The sequence below is a fragment of the Canis aureus genome, chromosome 8 (assembly GCF_053574225.1).
Source record: "Canis aureus isolate CA01 chromosome 8, VMU_Caureus_v.1.0, whole genome shotgun sequence".
Taxonomy (NCBI): domain Eukaryota; kingdom Metazoa; phylum Chordata; class Mammalia; order Carnivora; family Canidae; genus Canis; species Canis aureus.
Window position 1 is genome coordinate 61,054,763 of NC_135618.1, and position 22,679 is coordinate 61,077,441.

Consider the following 22,679-nt stretch of genomic DNA (forward strand, 5'->3'; position numbering starts at 1 on the left):
GGATGAGGAAAGGGGAGAGTAGAAGATGAAGTCAAAGAGGAAATAGGTGCCACATCATGAAGGGCCTTGTAGGCCACACAGAGGGCATATGGATTTTAAGGGCTTATAACCCCAGTGTGTCTGTCCTCTGACACTTGGTCCTGGATTTCTCTCAGGCACGTCAAATTCATCAACCCCTGAAGCAGACGCTGTGGGTGCATTGCCCTTATCCACTTGGCCCACCTGAGAAGTCATATGTAGACAGTTCCTAGACACCCAGTCTCCCCAGCTGCTCCCTGAGTTTCTGTCTGAGGGTGCTCTCTGGGAGGACAAGCAGGCTTCTGCACCCAGCAGACCTGAAGGGGGTGGGGTGGGGAGGTTCTATAATTTTAGGGACAGAAATTGGTGAATAAATACTCCAGCTTTCTGGCCGTGAGGGGTCAATTCTGAGGTGTGTTCTCCAGTGTCTCAAAAAGCCCCCATTGGGATTGTTCACAGTGGCAACCTTTTAATCAACATGCCTCTTTTTTGGCTTTTTTGAACCCAATTTGTCATAATCATTCATCCAAGTCTGATCAATTCTTCTCGGAAGGCAGAGGTATTGATATTTATTAATACCCTCCTTTCTTCTGTTCAGCCCTCTGCTGAGTGCTGGGACTCCAGGGATGAATCAGATCATTTTCTGCTCGTGGGTAATCTCTAGTCTGTTAGGAAGGCAGACCTGGGCCCAGACGAGTACAACACAATGTGCTCAGAACTGTATAGAAAAGTCAGAGAAGCCGCTGAAGCGTTGACATGGGTTGGGTACTGAAGGTTACCATCTGAGAGGTAGGAGTGGGCCACTTGGGAGGCGAGGAGGCACTCTAAGCAGAAGGCACAGTTTATGCCAAAGCTTACGCGTGTGAAAATACATGGGCTGGGCAGGGTGAGGGAGTTGGAGGGAAACGCAATCTCACTCTAGGTTTTCTGTGGAGGAGCAAAGGGGAAGGGTAGGGAGGAGTCAGAGTATGGCAGGCTTTGAACATGAGGCTGAGGAGCTCCCACTTCTTTTAGGATGATGGGGAGCTAGAAGGGTTTTTTTTTTTTATTTTTATTTATTTATGATAGTCACAGAGAGAGAAAGAGGGAGAGGCAGACTCCATGCACCAGGAGCCCGATGTGGGATTCGATCCCAGGTCTCCAGGATCGCGCCCTGGGCCAAAGGCAGGTGCCAAACCGCTGCGCCACCCAGGGGTCCCAGCTAGAAGGGTTTCTGAACAGGGGAGTGACACCGTCAGAGTGGGGTTTGAAAATGATCCCTCTGGATTAGTCAGAACCAAGAGGCTGGCTCAGGCACAGTTCCCTAGGTCAAGGCTGAAGGGGTCAGCATGGGTAAAAGGAATAATTTTGAGCCTGGGGCACTGGGGAGGGAGTGGGGGCCAAGGCCCAAGAAGGAGTGCTCCTGAACTTGAAAGCTCTTGCTCCACAGGACAAGTGTTCGGCCTTGATGAGACCTGATTCAGCTAAACAAAGCTGGGGAGGGGGAACATGACCTGGGGGACTTGTCGGCTCACTGCCCCTGAGGTAACCATTAATCCCTCCCCTGGGGAAATCCAGGGGCTAGTCCCTTGAGGGACAAACCTTAGGCAGAATGGAAGAACACACAGAGGCAGGCTCTGTACCAGGCCCGGGAAACCAGAAGGTCCTAATTAACAACTCTGCTGACATCCTGGTCATTGCTGCTTATTTCCTGCTGGTCATTGGTGTCGGCTTGTGGGTGAGAAGTTGGGGTGCTGCTGGGGGCCAGGCTCTTCGGGCCTGGGGGAAAAGTCTGAGGAAGATCCCATGTTCAGTAGGGGAAGGATGCCTGGATTTTTGAGGAGGAAAGCTGGGGGTGGTGGGCAAGCAAGTCTTCTGACAGCCTCAGGGAGGCCCAGCCAACAGGCGTTCCTTGTCCTCCCTCCTTTGGATTGGAGTCCGTTGAAGGGAATAGTGGATTTTCATTATGGACAGTGTTCTAAATGAGATCTCTGTTCCCCTGTCTACAAAGTATCTGACCAGAAGCCCATCCATATCCAAGGCCCCAGGAAAAGTCAGGCTGAATCCAGCCACACTCAAGCTTGGGTAGTTGGGCACTAGGTCAGGTCCTGGGTTGCGCTAGGTGCCTCGGAGGAGGTTGGGGCAGGGGGTTGGGTGGGAACCATCAAGAGAGCCCAGGGCTGGTTAATCTTCAGCCTAAAACAAGGCTGAGGAATGTGTTGAGAAGGCTAATGAGGTCCAAAGATGTGCTCCGAACCCAAGTCTCCCCCCACTCCTGTCTCTCAGTCCATGTGCAGAACCAACAGAGGCACCGTTGGCGGCTACTTCCTGGCAGGACGAAGCATGGTGTGGTGGCCGGTGAGAGAGGCTGTGCTGTTGAGTGGGAGGAGGCCCAGAGAAGCAGCCTAGCTCACCCCCACCTCTGGCTATCTAGGTCGGGGCCTCTCTCTTTGCCAGCAACATCGGCAGTGGCCACTTTGTGGGCCTGGCAGGGACTGGTGCTGCAAGCGGCTTGGCTGTGGCTGGATTTGAGTGGAATGTGAGATGCCCTTTTTGCCAATAACCTCCATCCCAGTGGGAACCCCTGGAACTATCACACCTGGGAGGCTCCAAGCTGGGGGGACATAAGACTGGAGGTGGGACTTACCCATTGTGGAGGTGTGGTTGGGCTTCGAGGGTCACGCGTCCAGCTTGGAGGAAGGAAGATGTTGGAGATGACCACTTTCAGGGCCTGCTCCTGACTTGCTGTGTAAGCCTGGACCAGCCACTACTCTCTGTGGCCTTGATTTACTCCTCTCTGAAGTGGGGTGAACATCCTCAAAGATAGTGAAGTGCTTGTTCAGATGCTCTCTGAAGCTGTGGCCTATGAGGATCTCTGGACCAAATTAAGGCCCCTTGCAGAAGCAGGAAGGAGACAAAGCTCTGGGACTGAGGCTTATCTTTGAGGGCTGAGATCAGGACTTCCTGGAGGAGGAGGTCTCTGAGCCGAGTCTCGAGGGACAGAAGGTTTGGGTGGGTGAAGAGGAGAGGTGAGGCAGCCCTTCCTGGCAGAGGCTGTGGTCAGCCTGAGGGTCTGTGGTTGGATTCATGTGCTGGTGGGTGGGAGGATAGGGGCAATCTTGGGAGGGACTGGCCAGGGGTCATGGCCTGGGAGGACCAGGAGGGCTCTAGTTAAGGGCCCATGTTGGTGTCAAAGATCCTGTCCTTTAATATCCAGGGCTCAGGGACATCCTCTGGGCTCCCAGTGCGACCTTTCCTTGGTATAGCACGTTCAGCAAGAGGTCTCAGACTCTCGAGGGACGAGGGCGCCCTCCTGGCAGGGTCTCAGTCACCGGCTGGTAGCTGTGCCTGCAGGCGCTGTTCGTGGTGCTGTTGCTGGGCTGGCTCTTCGCGCCGGTGTACCTGACGGCGGGCGTCATTACCATGCCGCAGTACCTGCGCAAGCGCTTCGGAGGCCACCGTATCCGCCTCTACTTGTCAGTGCTCTCGCTTTTTCTGTACATCTTCACCAAGATTTCGGTGCGCATTCATGGAGGGCGAGGCGGGGCCCTGGGAGGGCGGGACCACGGAGTGGAGGCTTCTAGAAAGCCTCGGAGGGGGCGGAACCAAGAAGAAATTGCTTGTAAGAACCATGGTTGAGGCAGGGTCTGGAAGGAACAGGTTTTGGGGCTGCGACCACAATGGGTGGGACCTGGGAAGGCCAGACCATTGAAAAATAAGAGAACCTTTGAAGCGTGGCCACCTGGGGTGTTAGTCTGGGCATGAGGTAGTTCTGGGTCCCTGCCCAGGTCCCCCCTGGTCCTGACCTGTGCAATCGCTCCTTTCCCCCAAGGTGGACATGTTCTCTGGCGCAGTATTCATTCAACAGGCTCTGGGCTGGAACATCTATGCCTCCGTCATCGCCCTTCTGGGCATCACCATGATCTACACTGTGACAGGTGGCTGTGGCAGGGGCTTCGGGATGGAGTGGGCTTGAGAGATGTGCTGGGAGTGTCACGGAGGCACATTCTGCTCACTGAGTCCTGTCTGCTGACGCCCAGGTACATGAGCCTGGAGAATGGGCCATTTCTTTGAAATTTGCTCTCCAGGAAGGGGCACATTTTTCGAATTCGCACAGACACCGTATGGGCTCCGGGCATCCTGTTTGGGCTGTTTCCACTGACCCAGGCCTGTTGCAGGAGGGCTGGCAGCGCTGATGTACACAGATACCGTGCAGACCTTTGTCATTCTTGGGGGGGCCTTCATCCTCATGGGTTACGGTAGGGAGCTCAGCCGGCGGGGGAGGGGCACGGAGGTTGAGTCACAGAGCCCTCAGTGGGGGAGCAGAGACATCCTGCATCTCCAGCATGTGGGTCCTAGGGACCGTCTTGGCGCTGGCGCCCGGTCTCCTGACGACCTTGCCCTCACAGCCTTCCATGAAGTGGGAGGGTATTCAGGGCTTTTCGACAAATACTTGGGGGCAATGACGTCGCTGACGGTTTCTGAGGATCCGGCGGTGGGCAACATCTCGAGTTCTTGCTATCGACCTCGGCCGGACTCCTACCACCTGCTCCGGGACCCTGTGACGGGGGACCTGCCATGGCCCGCGCTGCTCCTGGGTCTCACCATTGTCTCGGGCTGGTACTGGTGCAGCGACCAGGTGCGGAGTCAGGGCTAGTGCCTGGAGGGAAGCTGGGGGAGAACCAGAACCGCTGTGGGCGGAGCTGACATGGGTGGGACAGGAACCCATCTGGTGGCGCCACCGGAGGGGTCAGGAACCTGGTCAGGATGGAGCTAAGCCAGACCCAGCCGAATCCAAAGAATCTGGGTCTGAGTGAAGGTGAATTGCCAGCACCGCCGAGCCAGAGGCAGGCCTGAATTAGAGCAGTGAGTTGAGGCAAGGCCTGAAGGGGTGAGGTGTCCAAGACTGGATGCAGGTAGCCTAATGGCCCTCGCCACAGGTCATCGTGCAGCGCTGTCTGGCCGGGAAGAACCTGACCCACATCAAGGCAGGCTGCATACTGTGTGGCTACTTGAAGCTGATGCCTATGTTCCTCATGGTCATGCCAGGCATGATCAGCCGCATTCTTTATCCAGGTAACATCCGCAACCCGGCCCCCACCAAAAGTCCCGTGCCCCATCCAGTGCACGGGACTGTGCACTGTGCATTTCTTGTGCATGATCACAGGTGCCCAGTTCCCATCTTTGCTACTGTCCCTTGATTTGTAAATCCAGTAACCCAGTCCTACCACCTCCCTCCACCCCCCAATCGGCAGCCCCATCTTTCTTCCACTAGGATTTCCTGTCCCCACTTCAGGGATCTGAGTTCCCAGACCAGGTCCCATCCTAGCCACATCGTGCCCTCTTTCCTGCAGACGAGGTGGCGTGCGTGGTGCCCGAGGTGTGTAAGCGAGTGTGCGGTACTGAGGTGGGCTGCTCCAACATTGCCTACCCGCGGCTTGTCGTGAAGCTCATGCCCAATGGTAAGGGTTGGCAAGGTGTGGAGCTTGCAACTGGGAGAAGTCACCCCTCACCAAGTCACACCCTCTCGGGGACACCCTGGTGGCTGAAGACTCACAGCTCCCAACCACCTGCAGGTCTGCGCGGACTCATGCTGGCAGTCATGCTGGCGGCGCTCATGTCCTCGCTGGCTTCCATCTTTAACAGCAGTAGCACACTTTTCACTATGGACATCTACACACGCCTGCGGCCCTGTGCAGGCGACCGGGAGCTGCTGCTAGTAGGACGGTGCGGCCTGGGTTTCCCCCAGGTCCTGCCCCACCAATCAGCCCCGGGGTGGGGACAGGGAGCACTCGTAGGATTAGGGGGAGATGAGGAATCCTGGGTGAAATCTCCTGATGGCCACTAACTGCAGGCTCTGGGTGGTGTTCATCGTGGCTGTGTCCGTGGCCTGGCTACCCATCGTGCAGGCAGCGCAGGGAGGGCAGCTCTTTGACTACATACAGGCAGTCTCCAGCTATCTGGCGCCACCTGTGTCTGCCGTCTTCGTGCTGGCGCTCTTTGTGCCCCGTGTCAACGAGAAGGTGAGTGTGTAGGTCACGAGCTTGGGGCAGAGCTCCAACACCCACCAGAGGCTGACACTCTCCCCCCCCGCAGGGTGCCTTCTGGGGACTGATCGGGGGCCTGCTTATGGGTCTAGCGCGCCTTATTCCTGAGTTCTCCTATGGCTCGGGCAGCTGTGTGCAACCCTCAGTGTGCCCAGCACTCCTCTGCGGCATGCATTACCTCTACTTTGCCATCGTGCTCTTCGTCTGCTCTGGCCTCCTCACCCTTGTCATCTCACTCTGCACAGCACCCATCCCACGCAAGCATGTAAGTGCGGGCCTCTGAGTGGGCGCCCAGCATGCGCCATGGGTGTTAACGCAGCCATCTCCACCCCCAATCTGCCGGCCCACTTCTGGGAATGCCTGGGAGTCCGGCTGGAAGGTGTATTTGCAAAGCGAGCACAATGTCTTATTTAAATGACATTTATTTGAGGTGGTCTGGGGGGATGTGATTAGAGCCTCCCCAAAATCCTTGGAATCCTTGGAATCCACAAACTAACTGTCTGCGGTCCATTTTTCCTAGAGCCCCAGCCCCCAAAAACACAGGATCCAGTACATAGGCCAGGTGGCTGAGAGGGACAGAATGCTATCTCAAAGGCCCACAAAAGGGTCTGGGCTTGTGCTGCTGCAGGGGAGGTGCCCCAGGACAGGGCTGACTGGGGACCAGGACCGAAGAGCTGGGTAGAAGGATGGGCAGGATAGAAGGATGGGCAGGACTGCACAGGTGGAGAAGGAGGGAAAGGCAGGAGGAAACTATGTGAACAAATATCCACAGGAAGGAACACTGTTAGCAGGACTAGAAGACTAGGGTCTAAAGGACCACAACTTGAGTGTAGACAGGGACTTGGGGTGATGAAACGGGGGTGACCAGGGCCAAGAGCTTTAAACACACAGTTAAAGAACTTAGGTTTAATCTGAGGGCAAAGGGCTGCCATGGAAGGTCAGGTTTGAGTGAACTGAGTCTGAACCAAGAGCATAGGGTGGGCAGAGGGAGCTTAGGAGTACCAGGTGGATGAGGCACTTCAGGGTGCGTGCTGGGGGAGCAGCACTCTCACTTGGTCCCTGCCCCCTCTCCCAGCTCCACCGCCTGGTCTTCAGTCTACGGCACAGCAAGGAGGAGCGAGAGGACCTGGATGCTGATGAGCTGGAAGGTCCAACCTCACCCCCCATACAGAATGGGTGTCCGGAGCATGCGGTGGAGATGGAGGGTAAGGCACTGCTTCAGGAGGTGGGGCCAGGGACTAGGGGAGCCAAGTTCCCTCAAACTAACTGTCTGCGGTCCATTTTTCCTAGAGCCCCAGCCCCCAGCACCTGGCCTGCTCCGCAGGTGCCTGCTCTGGTTCTGTGGAATGAATGGGGGTGGGGCCGGTAGTCCCCCAGCCCCTACTCAGGAGGAGATGGCTGCGGCAGCCAGGCGGCTGGAGGACATCAGTGAGGACTCGAGCTGGGCCCGTGTGGTCAACATCAATGCCCTGCTAATGATGGCTGTGGCCACTTTCTTCTGGGGCTTCTATGCCTGAGGCCAACTGCGTTGGACACCATGAGCCACAGTCAGGGCAGGGCTCAGCCTCAAGATGAATGGGGGAGGGGGAGCTGGGGGCGGGGCCTGCAGTGGTGAAAAGGGAGTATGGCAGGAGGGGGAGGAGGTAGGCCCTGGTTCCCCTTCTCTCCACCTTGTCTCTGCCTGGGGCCTTGTCCATCTGACTGGCAGTTTACAGCCCATGAGGCCTTGGCCAAACTGCCATAGCGGTTCCCCTAAGCAAAAATAAAAGCTTCTCTTCCCACATTCTGCTGTGGCCAAAGTGTGCTTGCTTCAGGTTCCTGTCCTCTATCTGGGCTGCTCACAAGATCTTCTTTTCTGGAGACGGAAGCCACGTGGCCCTCCACTCATCCACCTCTAGCTGGTGCTTCTCAGTCTTCCAGCCTGCATCCTGCAGTCCTGGGGAGAGGTCAGAAGGGTGCCACTGGGACTGCTGGAGAGAAGACTCTAGGGAGTCTGGGGAGAGTGGTAAGGAGCAGCATAGGCCGGGTGCATGCTTTGTGCACTGCCCAAGCTCCTCTTGCTTCTGCTGGGTCATTTCTGGCACAAAATGAGGCTAAAACCTCATCTGGCTATAGTGAGAATTCCCTGAGTTAGCACATGGAAAGGAGCTGGAATGGAGTAGGTGCTAAATGAAGATCATCGAGTCGTCTGTGAGCCATGCCTCTACCCCCAGTTCTTCAATGCCAACTGGAATTATACAAATTATAAACACTGACACAGCCTCAGGGACCCTCCTAACCTCCCCATCCTGCAGACAGGGAAACTGAGGTCCAGAATTCAGATCACAGAGAGACGCTTCAAAGGTAGAAGGGTGGGGTTAGGCAGGGCTTCTGGGGAGAAGGCCTCAGAGGCCAGGGAGGCGTGGAGTTTAAGGATGTTACCTTTCAAGAACTTTGGGAAGAGCTTGTCCAACACTTGGTGTGTCTCCTTGATGATGACCCAGCTCTCTTTGTCAGCACCTGGAGGTAGGTGCAGAACCAGAAGCTGTCAGGTCCCCAAGTGGAACAGAGTCCTTCCTCTCTCTACCCCTCTTTAGGCGTCTCCGCCTAAATATGTGAGATGCTTACCTGCCAGTACTTGGTTCCTCAGTTCCTCCAGCTCTCTTGGGAGGGGCCCATCTCCCTGCAGGGCTTCAAGTACCAGGCCGTGTGTGGCAGCCCTTAGGATGGTTTCAGGGCCTGCCTTCTGGCTCAAAACGACTTGCACTTGGCCTGGAGAAACCCAGGGACAGACCGTACTAGGGAAGGGCCACTTCCCCAAACACCCTCAAACCTACCATCCCTGCTTCACCCTTTTCATCCTGAGGCCACGGCCGGGCGTGGATGGAGGCGATTTTTCACCCTTTCCCTTCCAACTTCATGTCCTGTTGTCCCAATGTTCTGGCCAAACTGAAATGCCCAATTTCCAAATACAACTTTATATTTGTATTTGGAACCCACCGAAGTGGGTTTATCTTACATGTCTAGTAAGAATAAGCACCTTTTAGCACATAACCAGCAGACCAGAAAACTCTAATACTTGTTTCCTCAACAGGTGACTCTGGATGGGAGAGAAGAGTTCTCCAGGGGTAACCAAAGGTCATAATCTTATTTGAGTACGCTGCAATATATAAAGTGCTTTATGCAATCACCTTATTTGATTCTCATAATAACATGCAGGCAGTAAGGCAGGTATCGTTACCCTCATTTTACACAGGGACAAAGTAAACAACTTTGGGGGCATGCAGCTATAATTTGAATGCACCATGTCTTAGTCTGAAGCTCCTTCCAGGACACCAGGCAGCTTCTAAACTGTCCAGGACTTGAGGCCTTAGAGCTGGTGGAATGAGAGGGTGACCCCAGAAGGCTGAATCGAAGGCTTACTTACTCTTTGATTTGTCCCAGTGAAGGAGGTAGGGTTCTTGGTGTCCTTCAACCAGCTGTTGCAGCTCAAAGACACTGAAGGGAAGAGAGTGGAGTGGGGGAGGAGAAAGCAAAGCAGGAAGAACCAGTCCATCAGCTGAACTGTCGGTATTTCAACTGTCCTTCACCTACATCTCATCTCTCAGCCATTCCCATGCACCCCACATCTGTCCTGCTCTTTTTTCTGCAGCTAACAAATGTATCCCTTAGATCTACTGTGTTACACCTCTGTTGCCCTTGGGCACCCGTGCTGACCCAAGTGGGCCCAAGTCTGTTTAGTGGAAATCAAGAACCGAGAACTGAGAGGCCTCCCAGGCAGGGGAGGCCAGTTGTAAACAGAATAGAGGATGTGTGGGGAACAGAGGTGGCAGCAGCGGTGGCTGGGAGACACTGGGCTACTTACCTGGAGATTAAGCGGTGTAGGGGGACCCCCAGGGATAGAGACAGAGATGGCCAAAAACCTGTGGGAAGCTGGAGTCAGGATGCCCAGACAGGGGGAGAGACTTGGGAGACACAGGACCTGAGACCAAGGGGTTGGGTCACCTGTCCACAGTGGCTCCATCTGATTAGCTGAAGTGGGGTCAAGAACCTCTCCCCTCTGGAGGAAGTGCTTCAGAACCAGCCGGAGCCGGTCTTCGTTCAAAGTCTCTAGGACAAGGGCTCGGACTGCCCGGTAGTTGGCATAGATGTGAAGGGCGGTGAGGAAGAAGAAACAGCCGAGGCTGAAGCTGGTGTTGGAGAGTGAGGGTGTGAGCGGGGGTGGAGGCCCAGTGGGGCACCTCCTCCCTGCCCTTGGTCCCGGCTTACCTCGGGCAAGCTGACACCAGGGGAAGCATCAAGAGGCTGACCAGGAGCCCTGCCAGGTTTACCAGTGTCTCCTAGGAAATGGCAGAAGGCATGGGAGTTAGGAGAGCTTCCTTCCAGGCCAGGCTGATTATCTGTGAGTGCCTTTGACACATTCCCTTCTGTCCCAGTTCCTCCCAGGGCTTCCCACACTGAGGTGGATGCCTAGTGAGTTTTTTTTTTTTTTTCTTTTCTTTTTTTTTTTTTTTTTTGCCTAGTGAGTTTCTAACGAATGAGATGTCATTTAAGATACCAGCTGCCTCTCTGTCCAGGTAGATACAATGCCCTTGGAACATGTCTTCTTTACTTCGTAAGAGTCCTCTGAGCAGCCCTACACTCAGGCACATGAATGTCTTCAGAATGGGGAAGTTCTCATATTTGGTGGTTTCAAAAGACTGACCCCCTAAGCCCCCTGGGATGCAAAAACTGGCAGACACATTTGCAAAGGGTTCAAGGAACCATTCAGGAAAAAAGGCACAAGGTCCAAATGTCTTCCTCTGACAATCGATGTTGTATCATAACCCTCTGATGGCCTGAGCTCACCCAAAGGGAACAGACACCAGGCTACCTGTCCCCAACTCATCATGAAGGAGGAAGAGTCTGGATTGGTGCCTGGACTACTGGGGTCCAAGGGAGAGGTGGTCCTCGCACAAAGTGGGCCTGAGGCTGGAAGAGCTCCTTACTCAGCTCTTCTGGCAAGGGGGGTAGGGTGTGGAAATAAAAGCTATGGGTGTGATGGTAAATAGGAGGGCAGAGGCCTTGGGTGCACAGGAGTAGAAGGACCTCCTCTCCCTCAGGTGGGAAGAATCATTTTCAGCAGCCACACTGGCAATAAAATAGTATCAGCAGAAAGCAGGAGCCTGCCATGGGACTGAGCACATGTCCTGTAGTGTCTCTTGTGATGTGTTCCTGACTCTGCAGACTAAGGACACCCTGCGGCTTGGAAAATACAGCCTGGAGAGTGTGCGGAAGGCTGGGGGTTAGAAAGTGAAGAGGTGAGAGGTAGCAGGCATGAAGCTGAGATCCTAAAGTGTGAGTCCCGGGTTGGACTTATTTCTGCCTTCCTAACAACCTATGGAAGCGATAACAGGGGAAGAATTAATCCAACCACTTCAGAGAGAGAAGGGATGTGCCTACAGGTACCCAGGGGGATTGAACCTCTGACTTATTTCCCCATCTGTAGAATGGCAACAGTGAGTACCTCCCATAGGAGACCACTGTAAGGATTTAATGAATTCACACAAATGAAACACTTGGCACACAGTGAGTGCTTAATAAATATTAGCTTTAACAGATCTATTTTTGAGCTTGTATTAATATTATTGAAAGGAGTTCATTTTAAATTTTAAAAAAAGTTCTATTTAGAAACTGAGCAAAACAATTCAAGAGAATGACAGAAAGTAGGACTGGACAGAACAAAGGTTTCTAAGTTGCTTCAGTGTCAAAGAAAACGATGTAATGGGGCGCCTGGGTAGCTCAGGGGTTGAGCGTCTGCCTTTGGCTCAGGTCATGATCCCGGGGTCCGGGATTGAGTCCCACATCAGGGAGCCTGCTTCTCCCTCTGTCTGTGTCTCTGCCTGTGTCTCTCATTAATAAATAAATAAAATATTAAAAAAAAAAAAAAAGAAAAGGATGTAGTACTTCTGACTAGCTTGGGCCTCAAATTTCTTCTGTAAAACATGGATAATTTTTTTTTTAAAGATTTTATTTTATTTTTTTTATTTTTTTAAGATTTTATTTATTTATTCATAGAGATGCAGAGAAAGAGAGGCAGAGACACAAGCAGAGGGAGAAGCAGGCTCCATGCAGAGAGCCTGACGTGGGACTCGATCCAGGGTCTCCAGGGTCACACCCCGGGCTGCAGGCGGCGCCAAACCGCTGCGCCACCGGGGCTGCCCTAAAACATGGATAATTAATAGCATCTCTTTCCTGGGGCTGGTGTGAGAGTTGAACAACGCAACACACATAGGCACCTAGCACGGGAGCTTGGGGGGGATCCAGTACCTATAGAGTTTAACTGTGTATGTGTGGGGGTCCCTGCCTTTATTCCAGGATGCCCTGGTCAGGTGAGGGGCTGGGTCAGAAAGGCCTATGAAACTGTCAAGTGGAGACCTCTGGCCAATGACTCCAGCCACCTTGCATGCTGAGCACCTTCTGATTTGCCAAATGCTTTAACAAATGGGCCTCACATGGTCAGACATCCACTTCTCAGGTTGGAGTTAGGACCAGAGAGAGTAAAGGCCAGGGCAAGGGCCCACTCTTGGCCACACAGGCACGGGAAGGGACTTGACATGATCAGCCTGGACTTTCTGCCACTTGAACTCATGCCCTGAACCTGACTACCTGTGTGAGTTCAAAGCAGGGGGCACTATATCTCTTCCTGTGTGTCTGCCTCCCACCCCTACCCTCAGGACCACTCAGGCCGCTTCTCTCCATACTTCCAAATCATGGCCTGGCCTGCCTCCCTGCTCTGACTCCCCTCAACCCCAATTCCAGCTGCTTACCTGGCTGCTATCCTTGGCTGACACATCAGCCATGTTGTTTCTCCTGGCCTGGTGCATGGTCAGGGCCGCCCGAGTGGCCCCACCAGCCACGCTCACGATGCACTAGTTGGGGAAAAGGAGAATAAAGGTCAGAATGGCCATGTGCTGTGGCAACATAGGCATTTTTGTGGCTGAGCCAAGTAAATGACTCAAACCAATTTGAGAAAACCGGGCATCATGGGACCAAACAGCAGAACCCTAAATGCTATCCTTGGTGTTCTGTTCTCATCCCTACATTTCCATTAGGTCCATCTCCCCTCTTATTCCTGGAGAGGACTAAAGCTCTGCCTGTCACATGTCTCTGTGGCCTGGTCTCAAGGAACTCTCTTTCTGTCCCCAAGGTGGAGGCCCAAAGACTTTTCTTTGCCCAGAAGTTCTCTAGTCTCCAAACTTCTACTTTGGTTGTACCCACCCCTTTGCTAAGCTCCCGGCCCAGTCTGGTTTCCAACTTTATGCTTCCATTCTGCCTGTAACTAACTCCACTCTTTATTTGTCCCAGGGGAGGCCCAGTCAAGTCTTCTGGGCACTTCAAAACCCACAGTGATGGCCCTGATCTCCCAGGGCACCTGGACCTGAGATCTACAATGGGAGAACTTATCAGTGAGGGTCCCTGATCACTGTCCTCCATATTTATCAAATCTCTTTTAGATGCTAGACACAGATTAGTGCTGTGATATAACTCAGATACAACATTTGCCCTCATGAAATCTATAAATCGAGAGACAATAAAGAAGTGTCATGCAGGGAGAAGAAATAACTTGTTCAAAGGTGAGAGAAATGTGGTATAAAATGAGGCTCGAGTGACCAGATCATGCTGAATCTTGCAAACCTTGTTAAGGTCTTTATTCTAGGAGCAATGAGGGCAGGGAAGGTCCCTGGTTTGATTTCCATTCTTAAAAGGATTATGGCCTGCTCTGAGAAGTAATGAAGAGAGGTGAGAATGGAAGCAGGGAGACTACCTAGGAAGCAACCATGCTTTTTCAGCAACTAGGAAGCACCAGATGGAGGTTTAGCTGAGGGAACAGTGGGCAGGAAGGAGAAGGCAAGAAGGCATTGATGACAGCCAGGCTTCTGACTGGTGTACCTGGGGTACAGAGGTACTAGTCACTGAAACTAGAACTCTAGAGAGGGTGGGAGGGAGCCAGGGAAAGTTCATGGTCCTATTCTATTCCTTTATTGGACAGATGTAGAGACTACAGCCCAAAAGGCAGAGTATATTGCATAATTTGAAACAGAGAGCAGAGGTCACAATCATTGGTCTACAGCTACAGCACTGGTTTTCTATAGTGTTTCCTGCCCTGGAGTTGAAGATGCCAGGGCAGGATGCCTGGGCCAGGGTCTGGTACCTGGGCTAAATGTAATCCGCCACAAGAACTGTTTTATCTGAAATGTCACTAGTGCCCTGTGGAGAAGCACTGCTCTAAAGTGATGGGCTCTGGAGACAGACGTTACATGTCTTCTTGAGTCAGTTCTGTGCAAGGTACTTAACCTTGTGGTGAAGACAGGCTAAGCTCTTTACTGAACTTTGCTATGCCTCAGTTTCCTCACCTGGATGCAGCCAACCTGAAGGAATTTTGAGGGTGGGCAGCCTGGCAGAGAGGTAGAGCTTGCATTCATCCCATGTGACCCTTCAGCCTTACAACCACTTTGTGCTCTCTTGCTGCTGGACCTTGACCCATACGGTTCTTTCTGCTCAAAAACATCCACCCTTCACCTTAAACTCATTCTTCAGGACTCAGGCCTCGGGAAGGGGCCTATCCCTTGACTAGGCCAGAATCTCTGTTCAACCCTCTTGCAGCCCTCTACACTTCTCATCTTGAATACCAGAAATACAAAAAAAAATTTGTCTAATTGTGTGCAGTTTTCTTCAAAGAAAAAAATGGGAAGGCCTATATTTTATGCCAAACATGCAGTAGACACTCAATAAATATTTTACTGAAAGAATGAAAGATAGCCAGGGAGCTGGTCCCAAGATGTTGACATTGAAACCCCCCTTCTTTCAGCCCAGGGCTCCTCACCAATTCTGAGGCTTCAGACACTACCTTAGACTATCTGAAGTATGAGAAGCCATCTAGTTGGAGGAAATCAGAAAGTATGATTGAGTTTGAGTAGGAACATCTGAACTTTGTCACCTTTCTGCAAGTGCTTTGAACACAGGGCCCAGGCTGGTCTCACCTGTGGGCCTCAAGTAAGCCCCCACCCCCAACAGCATCACCAAGATAGGTATAGGGGTCCCCCAGAGGTGGATACCTTGGCCAGGTTGCTGATACAGACAGTCATAGTGAAAAAGATTGGATATATGGGAGCCATGATCTCAAGGAACATGGCCACATCATTGAGGATGTCAGCAAAAAGCCTAGGAGAAGGGATCAGAGGTTAGAGATCAGAGGTAAGAGACCTTCATAACAGAAGACTTCCCTCCCCTCCGTCTCAGCCCCTCCTTACCTCCACTGCTTGGCATTGCAGTCCAGCTTACTCCTGTTGTAGGGGAGAGATCGGTTTGCAATATGAATTTCAGGAGAAAACACATCATGTGGAGAGTGCAGGCCATCCTTAAGCTGAGGTAAGGTCTGAAGGGCTCAGCAAAATCCATACCCCAGGCAGACATGTGTCCCAATACCGTGTCACTGCTGCCTAAAATACAATTAGCTGGGAGGACCTTCAGTAGTCACTTAGTATTTCCCGTTTACTGATTCATGATGCCTCAGAGGAAAGAAGTGATTGCCTTGTGGTTGCTCCCCACCCTCTGGCCCTCCTCTGAGGGAAGCATCCCTGGGTCCCTCTGTCATCTCTCAACCTCTTCCTCCTGCTTGATCAAGAGTACTCAGCAAGAAGTCCACATATTTTGGACCAGTAAACAACTACATTTAGTGTAACCCCTGCAGGTTACAGGTAAGTAGCCCAGAGAGGAGATATGACTTCCCTCAGATCACATGGAAAACAGGAGCCAAGAGAGAGGGAAAAAAAAAAAAAAGGCCAAGAGAAAGAGGCAGGCTCTGACATCCAGTCCTAGGATATTTCTATCACCAAGAGGATGGATGCCTCTTCTGCCAGTCATAAGGACTCCCTGACCCAAGCACACCTGGAGACCTCTTCTCTAAGAGTCCAGTGGCAGGAGATGCCATAGCTCCAGACCCCAGCTCAGAATTTGCAGCATTAGCCCTGTCCCTTATTATGAAATTTCCTGAAAGGAAAACGGAACATTCCTAGGTGGGGTATAGGACACACCTGAGGAACTCCTGAAGGAATGAATGGCAAAGGCAGGACCAGAACACATGGAACTGGTCTAGGGCAAAGCAGCAGCCTGATACTATGAGTTATAAGCTGTGTGACTTGGGTAACTTCCCTTTTTAGGTCTGCTAACATGTACACATTCAATCCTCTATAAAGTTGTTCTAAGGATTAGGGATGATATATAGAGAGCTTGTGAGGCACAGAGCTGTTAACAGCAGCTAGTGTTTTCTGAGCACTTATTATGTGCCACAATATGCTATGTGCTTTGCGTAACTATCTTACTGAGCACATTGTAGGTAATGTCTGCCTACAATTAATTGCAGATACTAAATCACTCCTGAGGTTGCCCAAAACTGACATGAGGAGGAAGCAGGCAGCACAAGATCCTAAATTCCTTCTAGATAAATGGTAATGCTGATTCCATGTGGAACAGGGATCCTGATGACCTGCCCAAGTCCACTCCCTCGTAGGCTCAGCAAAGTCTAGTCAAGTACCTGAGCCACCAAAGTAACTTCTGGAGTAAAATCATTGCTTTTGAATTAAACATTGTCCTGTTCAGGCTTCTCTTTCAACAGAGGACACTTAGAGCCTTATGGCTGTATTTTTCCATCATGGATAGCAGCGTGGTAAATCAGTGCTCTTAAAGGCAGGTGTGATAACAATGCCTCTGTGGCTTCATTGCTAGGGTGAGCCACCTGGACTGGGTACTTACTAAGGACTCCTCAGCTCTGATGAAGTAATTGCTGAATCTCCCTTCCTCAGGAGCCTGGTAAGAGAGGAAGAGCTAAAAAATATAGCCAGGGATGAGACAGAAATGACCCCTGTCTGGAGAAAGTGGCCAGACCAGGAAGACAAACTCACCCCTTCCACCAGGCAAAGATGATGCGGCCCAGCATGCCAGTTGAATCTGGGGAGAGAGGCACTGGTAAGGAACAAGGGAGAGTCTTGGGGGCTACTGGGCCTGACAGACCCTGGCACTGAAATGGCCGATTCACCTTGGATCACTGCTCCTAGGAACTCAAGTTTGGCACAATAAATATTGGGTAGACAGAGCTGTATAATGCGGTCAGAAGGGTCCAGACTTAGCAGTACCTCAGTACATACCCAACAGAACTATGTACCCATATGTGCCAAGAGACAAGGACCAGAAATACTCTTTGCAGCATTGTTCATCAATAGCAAAAAAAACTGGAATAATGCAAATGCTCATCACCAGGAGAATGCACTGATTCTTGGTATCAAGAATTCATTCACTCAGTGACATATCAGGCAGCAGCAAAAATCTAATGTACAAACACTCGTATCAAAAATGGATGAATCCTAGTATCATAATATTGCATGAAAAAATAAGCTAGGAAGACAACATGGCAAAATATACTTTTCATAAAGCTCTAAATCTAAACATAGTGTTTAAGTTGTGTGTGTGTGTGTGTGTATATATATAAAACATATATATATACATATAGCAAAACTATTACAAGGAAAAGCAGGAAATTCCAAGGTTACTGCAGATATTCTAGCTCACGGGTGGCCAGTAGAGTATACATTTTAAAAAAGGGATTTGAACTGCAGGTTGATGACAGAGACCTGGGGATGTGGGTCAGAGGGAGAAGACTCCTCAGGTTAAAGAAAGTCAGAAAACTCTCCAGAATCAGCTAGACCTTCATTTGCACAAATGCTTACTGGCTACTTACTTCGTGCCAGGCACTAACCAGTGAGGTAAGGGGATACCCAAGAAGTCATGGTTCCAGATTCAAAATACAGAGTAAAAAGCAGATAGCAATCAGTATGAAAAACACTGATTTAGACCAAGGATTGGTTAACTGTGATCTATAATCTTCTACTCTCTGTTTTATAAAGTTTTATCAGAATATAGCTGTGCCCATTCATTTACAGACGTTCTCTGGCTGTTTTTGTAACACGATGGCAGAATCAGTTGCTATGGCTGAAACCATATTGCCTGCAAAGTATAAAATATTTACCACCTGGTCCTTTAGAGAAGGTTTGCCACCCTCTGATTTAAACCCCTTATACTGAGAGTAGCATTCCTTAAGTTCAGCAGGGGAATCACAAAAGACGGTTTTAGAACCAAACAACTGGGAAGGCCTCCTATAGTGGACACTGGAAAGGAAAGATACAGTGGGCAGGCGACTCCTAACTTGTTTGAACTTGAAGGCATGGACCCTTAAGTGAATGAAGAAGGGAAACTAGACTATGGGGAGGATTGGGTGTTTCCTACAACGTATAGGGGTGGCAAGCTGGCCTTCTCCATTGTCCACTGGAAAGAGATGAACTCACCCCTTGCCGTAAGCAAATTCAATCCCTGGGCAGTGAGGCCTTTCAACTGCACACTTTTACGCAATCCTGGGACTGAGGAACACCAGTAAACACGCTGGTAGAAACCTGAAATTCCTACTCCTTCCCATCTTCACAACAACCCTATGAATTTGAGATCACTTCTTTTCACAGATGAAACAACAAAGCTCAAAGACGGGTCAACAAAAATGGGACATTTTAAGAGAAAATCGGGATTTCCAGCTTTTCTGGAAAAACCAGACATGGCAACACCAAGCCTGCTTTCCTTATCACAACTGGCTGGGGCTGAGCAGTGGCTATGTCAGAGGAGGCATGTGTACAACACATTTCTCATCCAGCCTGCTCTGCTTCTCACTTCTGTCCCCTGTATGTCCTAGGAAGCCACCAAGGTGGCTTTATAGGCTTCCTCCATCACCCAACTTTACATTCTTTCTTTCAACTATATTTTATTCTCCACAAAATGTTTATTGTTCCACTTCAGATTCTTGTATTGTATCAACTCAGTGACTCTGAACATGCCAAGATTACTTTTACTTGTGGAGAGCTCACTGGGCCAGACTCTTTCTTCCCTCTGACCCAATACTCCTATCCAATAAGGTGTATGTCCTGCATACAGGGGCCACTGGGTAGAAAGGGAACCTACTCTATCTTTCATCAGCAGTCTGCAGATGCTTGGCAGAATCTGGAAGGTGGTACTTGGATGCAATGACACATATCCTCCCTGTATCTGAAAGTCAACACTGTCCACTAGGCTAGGAAACTTAATTCCCACATGCACTTACAATTAGCTGAACTATATGATCTAGAAACTTCTGAGAAGAGATTGGCTGTCCAGAAATTGTACTAGGCTCCCACTCTAAATCCCACTGGCAAGAGTGTGGCGGTTAAGAGTAGGATACGGTTAAGTAGTAGGATAAGGTTAAGAGTCAGTTTCCCTTTTCTTCCCTACCTCGCTCTTCAGGTCGCATAGTTACCAAACCATGTTTTATTTTAGTGATTTTTCAAAAGGCTGTACATACCCAATAGGCGGTTACTGTAGTCATTACTTACAGCATCATCTAGTAACCCAGATGCTCTAAAATGCCGTTGTCTTTCCCAGAACCTCCTCTTTCCTACTCAGGACTAAATACAAAATTGTTTGTTTTTTTCCCCCCGAGAATTGATCAATTTCCCACACATCAGGCAGCCGGTGGTGCTTTTATTCAATAACCCTGCTCTTAGGGGATCCCTGGGTGGCTCGGTGGTTTGGGCGCCTGCCTTTGGTCCAGGGCGCAATCCTGGGGTCCCCGGATCGAGTCCTGCGTCGGGCACCCAGCATGGAGTCTGCTTCTCCCTCTGCCTCTCTCCCTCTCTATCATGAATAAATAAATAGAATCTTTGAAAAAAAAATGAAAAAAAAAAAAAAAAAACCCTGCTCTTAGGCAGTGCTCCACAAAAAGACTAGGGGTGAAGGAGAGGGGGTGATTAACTTAGGGACTTGGGCTCCAGATGATTTAGGGACGTGGAACAGTATGTATAGAGAACTGCGTGTGGCTGCAAAACTCATCCTCAGGATGAGTGTGTTCGGGTGGCGGGCGACTATATTAATCGTTGAGTAACGCCAATAAAAAGATTGTTTTAGGGACTGGGGGAGAGTTGGCTCCCAGATCCAATCAGGAAAGAGTCCATGCATAGACACACCACAGCCCAGAACACTAGGGATGGGGGGGAAAAGGAGGGAGGGGTTGGAGGAAAGAGAGGCCGAAGAGATGGCAGGGCTGACAGCAGCCACAGGTGAGGTTCCAGGGGCCCAGCTCACCTTTCACCAACCAAGTGGCGGTGGCAGCTGAAACAGAAGCTTCTGCGTTCCCCACCCCTATGCCCAGCAAGACTGCGTGCGTGGCCAGGGAGCCCGAGAGGCTGGAAGCAAAGGCCTGGAGGAGACAAAAAAGGAGGGGTGAGGAGCGCGCGCTGGAGCACAGAGGTCCGAGTTCCACCAGCAGCTCTGAGATGTGTGACGTCACCGCCCTGCTCCGGGCCTCAGCCTCCAACCTCTACGTGGAGGGGCCCGCGCGGACCCCTCCACCCCTGGCTCGGTGCCGCCCCCTCCCCCAGCCGGCCGGGCAGACCTGCACGGAATCCCACAGCTGGTAGGGCAGATAGTCCGGGCTGACGCTGTCGGGGAAGCCCTGCGGCAGGAACACGACCAACAGGCCGGAGAGACGCGGAGAAGCCGTCCCGGGGGTCCCCCCTCCGCCGCCATCCCGTCCTCGGGCTCTCCCCGGGCACGGCCCAGAGAGCCCCCACCAGCGCCACTCCCAAGCCTCCCACTGCAAGCTGCCGTCGGCGGCGGCGAGGCAGCCCCGCGCCGCCCCGGAACCGAACTGTTCGGAACACAGCTGGGCCTCAAGATTGGCACCGCCAGCCATCTCGGAACGCTCCTCCCCGGGCCCGCCGGACCGAACGCGGCCGGTCCGCATTTCCGGCGTGGCTACGGCGGCTGCAGAGGTGCAATCTTCCTCCGCGGAGGGGCCGCCCCCCCCTCCCCCGGGGCCGCCCCCCCCCACACACACACACCCCGCGTCCTCCTCCGTGCGGCCCGGGGAACCCGCGATTCCTCTTGGGACCTCCTGGCCTAGCTGCGGACTCCTCGAGGCTGCCCCCCGCCTTTGTTCTCCGAAGCATTCCGCAGGTGGGCCGCAGGGGCAAGGGGAGCCCTTCAGCCCGCCAAGGCCTGGAGATGCCTGCGCGCCTCTAACTTGCAACTTTCGAAGAGCTCTGGGTACAAGGGCACAGGGCATCCCTGGGAAACCGCTGTGTGTGAGACCCAGTGCGGCCACAGGATTCTCAGGCGTGTGATGTGGGGCAAGTCAGTGCCCCTCCCTGGGCCTCAGGTGCCTTCTTTGTTGTGAGAGCAGGGACTATATATTATTTCTTATTTCATCCTGGGTCCCTAACACGTAGTAGGTGTTTATTTTTTTATATTTTATTTTATTTTTTATTTTATTTTTATATTATATTTTACTTTATTTTATATTTTATTTTATTTTTATATTTTATTTTATATTATATTGTATTCTATTTTATATTTTTATTCTATTTTATATTTTTATTCTATTTTATATTTTATTTTATTTTATATTTTATTTTATTTTATATTTTATTTTATTTTATTTATTTTATTTTTTCATAGTAGGTATGTAAAAGATATTACAGAGACACCTGAGTGGCCCAGCAGTCTCCCTTTGGCTCAGGGTATGATCCTGGAGTCCCAGGATCAAGTTCCACATCCAGCTTCCTGCATGGAGCCTGCTTCTCCCTCTGCCTGTGTTTCTGCCTCTCTCTCTTTCTGTATCTCTCATGAATAAATACATAAAATCTTAAAGAAAATAAAAAAATTAAAAAAGATATTACGAATGAATGAGCATATCAACTAATGCATGATGAGAAGTTGGAGCAGATGATCCCTGAGGTCCTATGCCTTACCCAAGGCTGGAAGAATATAATTTATTTTCTTTCTTTCTTTTTTTAAATTTAAATTCAATTTAGATAACACACACTGTATTAGTTTCAGAGGTAGAACTCAGTGATTCATTAGTTGCGTAGAACACTCAGTGCTCAGTACATCAGTGCCCTCCTTAATGCCCATCACTCAATAATCCCTTCCCCCACCACCACACCTCCAGCAACCCTCAGTTTGCTTCCTAGAGTTAAGAGTCTCTTATGGTTTGCCTCCCTCTCAGTGTTCATCTTATTTTTCCTGGAAGAGCATTATTTCTGAAAGGATCCTTAGGACATCTGAGGAATGAGAAAATCAAGGGATTGCAGTTAATAGTCTCAGAAATTGAGGAATAGGCAAGAAGTTCTTGTGTGTTTATTGGTGGAAAGGGTCCATTAAATTGGGAGAAGGGTCTAAAGACAGTGTTTCTCTCTCTCTCTCCCAGCTCATCTCTTTTTCTCCTTCCCTCTCTCCTTTTCTCCTTCCATCTGGTATAATGTAGAAATTTGCCAAAAGTGCCCTGTTTTTTTAATCGGAAAATAAAATATCTTGGCTTCTGAGCCTGGCTTTCTTGGACTCCCACAGTCTGACTCACCGGTTGAAACTTATGATTCTCCCAAACTGTCACCTTCTTCTTGGGTGTCAGCCTGGAACACTCTTCTACCCCGCCTCACCTTATCTGAGACGTACACAGAGTTTCTCTGATGCTAAGATAGACCTGGGGCACTTCATTATTATTTTTTTAAGTTTTTTTGTTAGAGTGAAAAATTGAAGGGTTAT

The 22,679-nt window shown here is 50.9% G+C and overlaps 2 protein-coding genes across 5 annotated transcripts; one reads left to right on the top strand and one right to left on the bottom strand.

The window, feature by feature from the left end:
- The first annotated feature begins 1,568 nt into the window (after positions 1-1,568).
- Positions 1,569-7,827, top strand: SLC5A2 (solute carrier family 5 member 2). The gene is made up of 14 exons (XM_077907431.1): positions 1,569-1,735; positions 2,284-2,355; positions 2,432-2,536; positions 3,352-3,516; positions 3,830-3,935; positions 4,176-4,256; positions 4,407-4,636; positions 4,938-5,073; positions 5,352-5,459; positions 5,574-5,724; positions 5,852-6,020; positions 6,094-6,309; positions 7,120-7,249; positions 7,335-7,827. Exons 1-14 carry the CDS (start codon positions 1,610-1,612, stop codon positions 7,559-7,561), a joined length of 2,022 nt encoding a protein of 673 aa, XP_077763557.1. The 5' UTR covers positions 1,569-1,609; the 3' UTR covers positions 7,562-7,827.
- Positions 6,449-20,897, bottom strand: RUSF1 (RUS family member 1). Of its 4 annotated transcripts, XM_077907432.1 has the most exons (13): positions 20,530-20,891; positions 20,220-20,334; positions 16,967-17,012; positions 15,317-15,349; positions 15,122-15,227; positions 12,833-12,934; positions 10,293-10,363; positions 10,029-10,213; positions 9,889-9,946; positions 9,451-9,521; positions 8,652-8,795; positions 8,466-8,543; positions 6,449-7,980 (listed from the first exon to the last, which is right to left on the bottom strand). In XM_077907432.1, the coding sequence occupies exons 1-13, from the start codon at positions 20,878-20,880 to the stop codon at positions 7,883-7,885; spliced, it is 1,458 nt and encodes a 485-aa protein (XP_077763558.1). In that variant the 5' UTR covers positions 20,881-20,891; the 3' UTR covers positions 6,449-7,882. The 4 variants fall into 4 exon arrangements, 3 of the variants coding, with proteins under 3 accessions (XP_077763558.1, XP_077763559.1, XP_077763560.1); XM_077907433.1 differs by lacking the exon at positions 8,652-8,795 and having other exon boundaries at positions 20,530-20,893; XM_077907434.1 differs by lacking the exons at positions 9,889-9,946; positions 10,029-10,213 and having other exon boundaries at positions 20,530-20,892.
- Positions 20,898-22,679: the final 1,782 nt, after the last annotated feature.

Excerpts from the sequence above, each read along its gene's own strand:
- SLC5A2 (XM_077907431.1), top strand. The coding sequence starts at position 1,610 with ATGGAAGAACACACAGAGGCAGGCTCTGTACCAGGCCCGGGAAACCAG. Across the intron at positions 6,021-6,093 it reads TGCCCCGTGTCAACGAGAAG|GGTGCCTTCTGGGGACTGAT; the intron begins GTGAGTGTGTAG and ends CCCCCCCCGCAG. Across the intron at positions 6,310-7,119 it reads CACCCATCCCACGCAAGCAT|CTCCACCGCCTGGTCTTCAG; the intron begins GTAAGTGCGGGC and ends CCCCTCTCCCAG.
- RUSF1 (XM_077907432.1), bottom strand. The coding sequence starts at position 20,880 with ATGCGGACCGGCCGCGTTCGGTCCGGCGGGCCCGGGGAGGAGCGTTCC. Across the intron at positions 15,350-16,966 it reads ATCTTTGCCTGGTGGAAGGG|GAGTAAGCTGGACTGCAATG; the intron begins GTGAGTTTGTCT and ends CCCCTACAACAG. Across the intron at positions 7,981-8,465 it reads CTTCCCAAAGTTCTTGAAAG|GACTGCAGGATGCAGGCTGG; the intron begins GTAACATCCTTA and ends ACCTCTCCCCAG.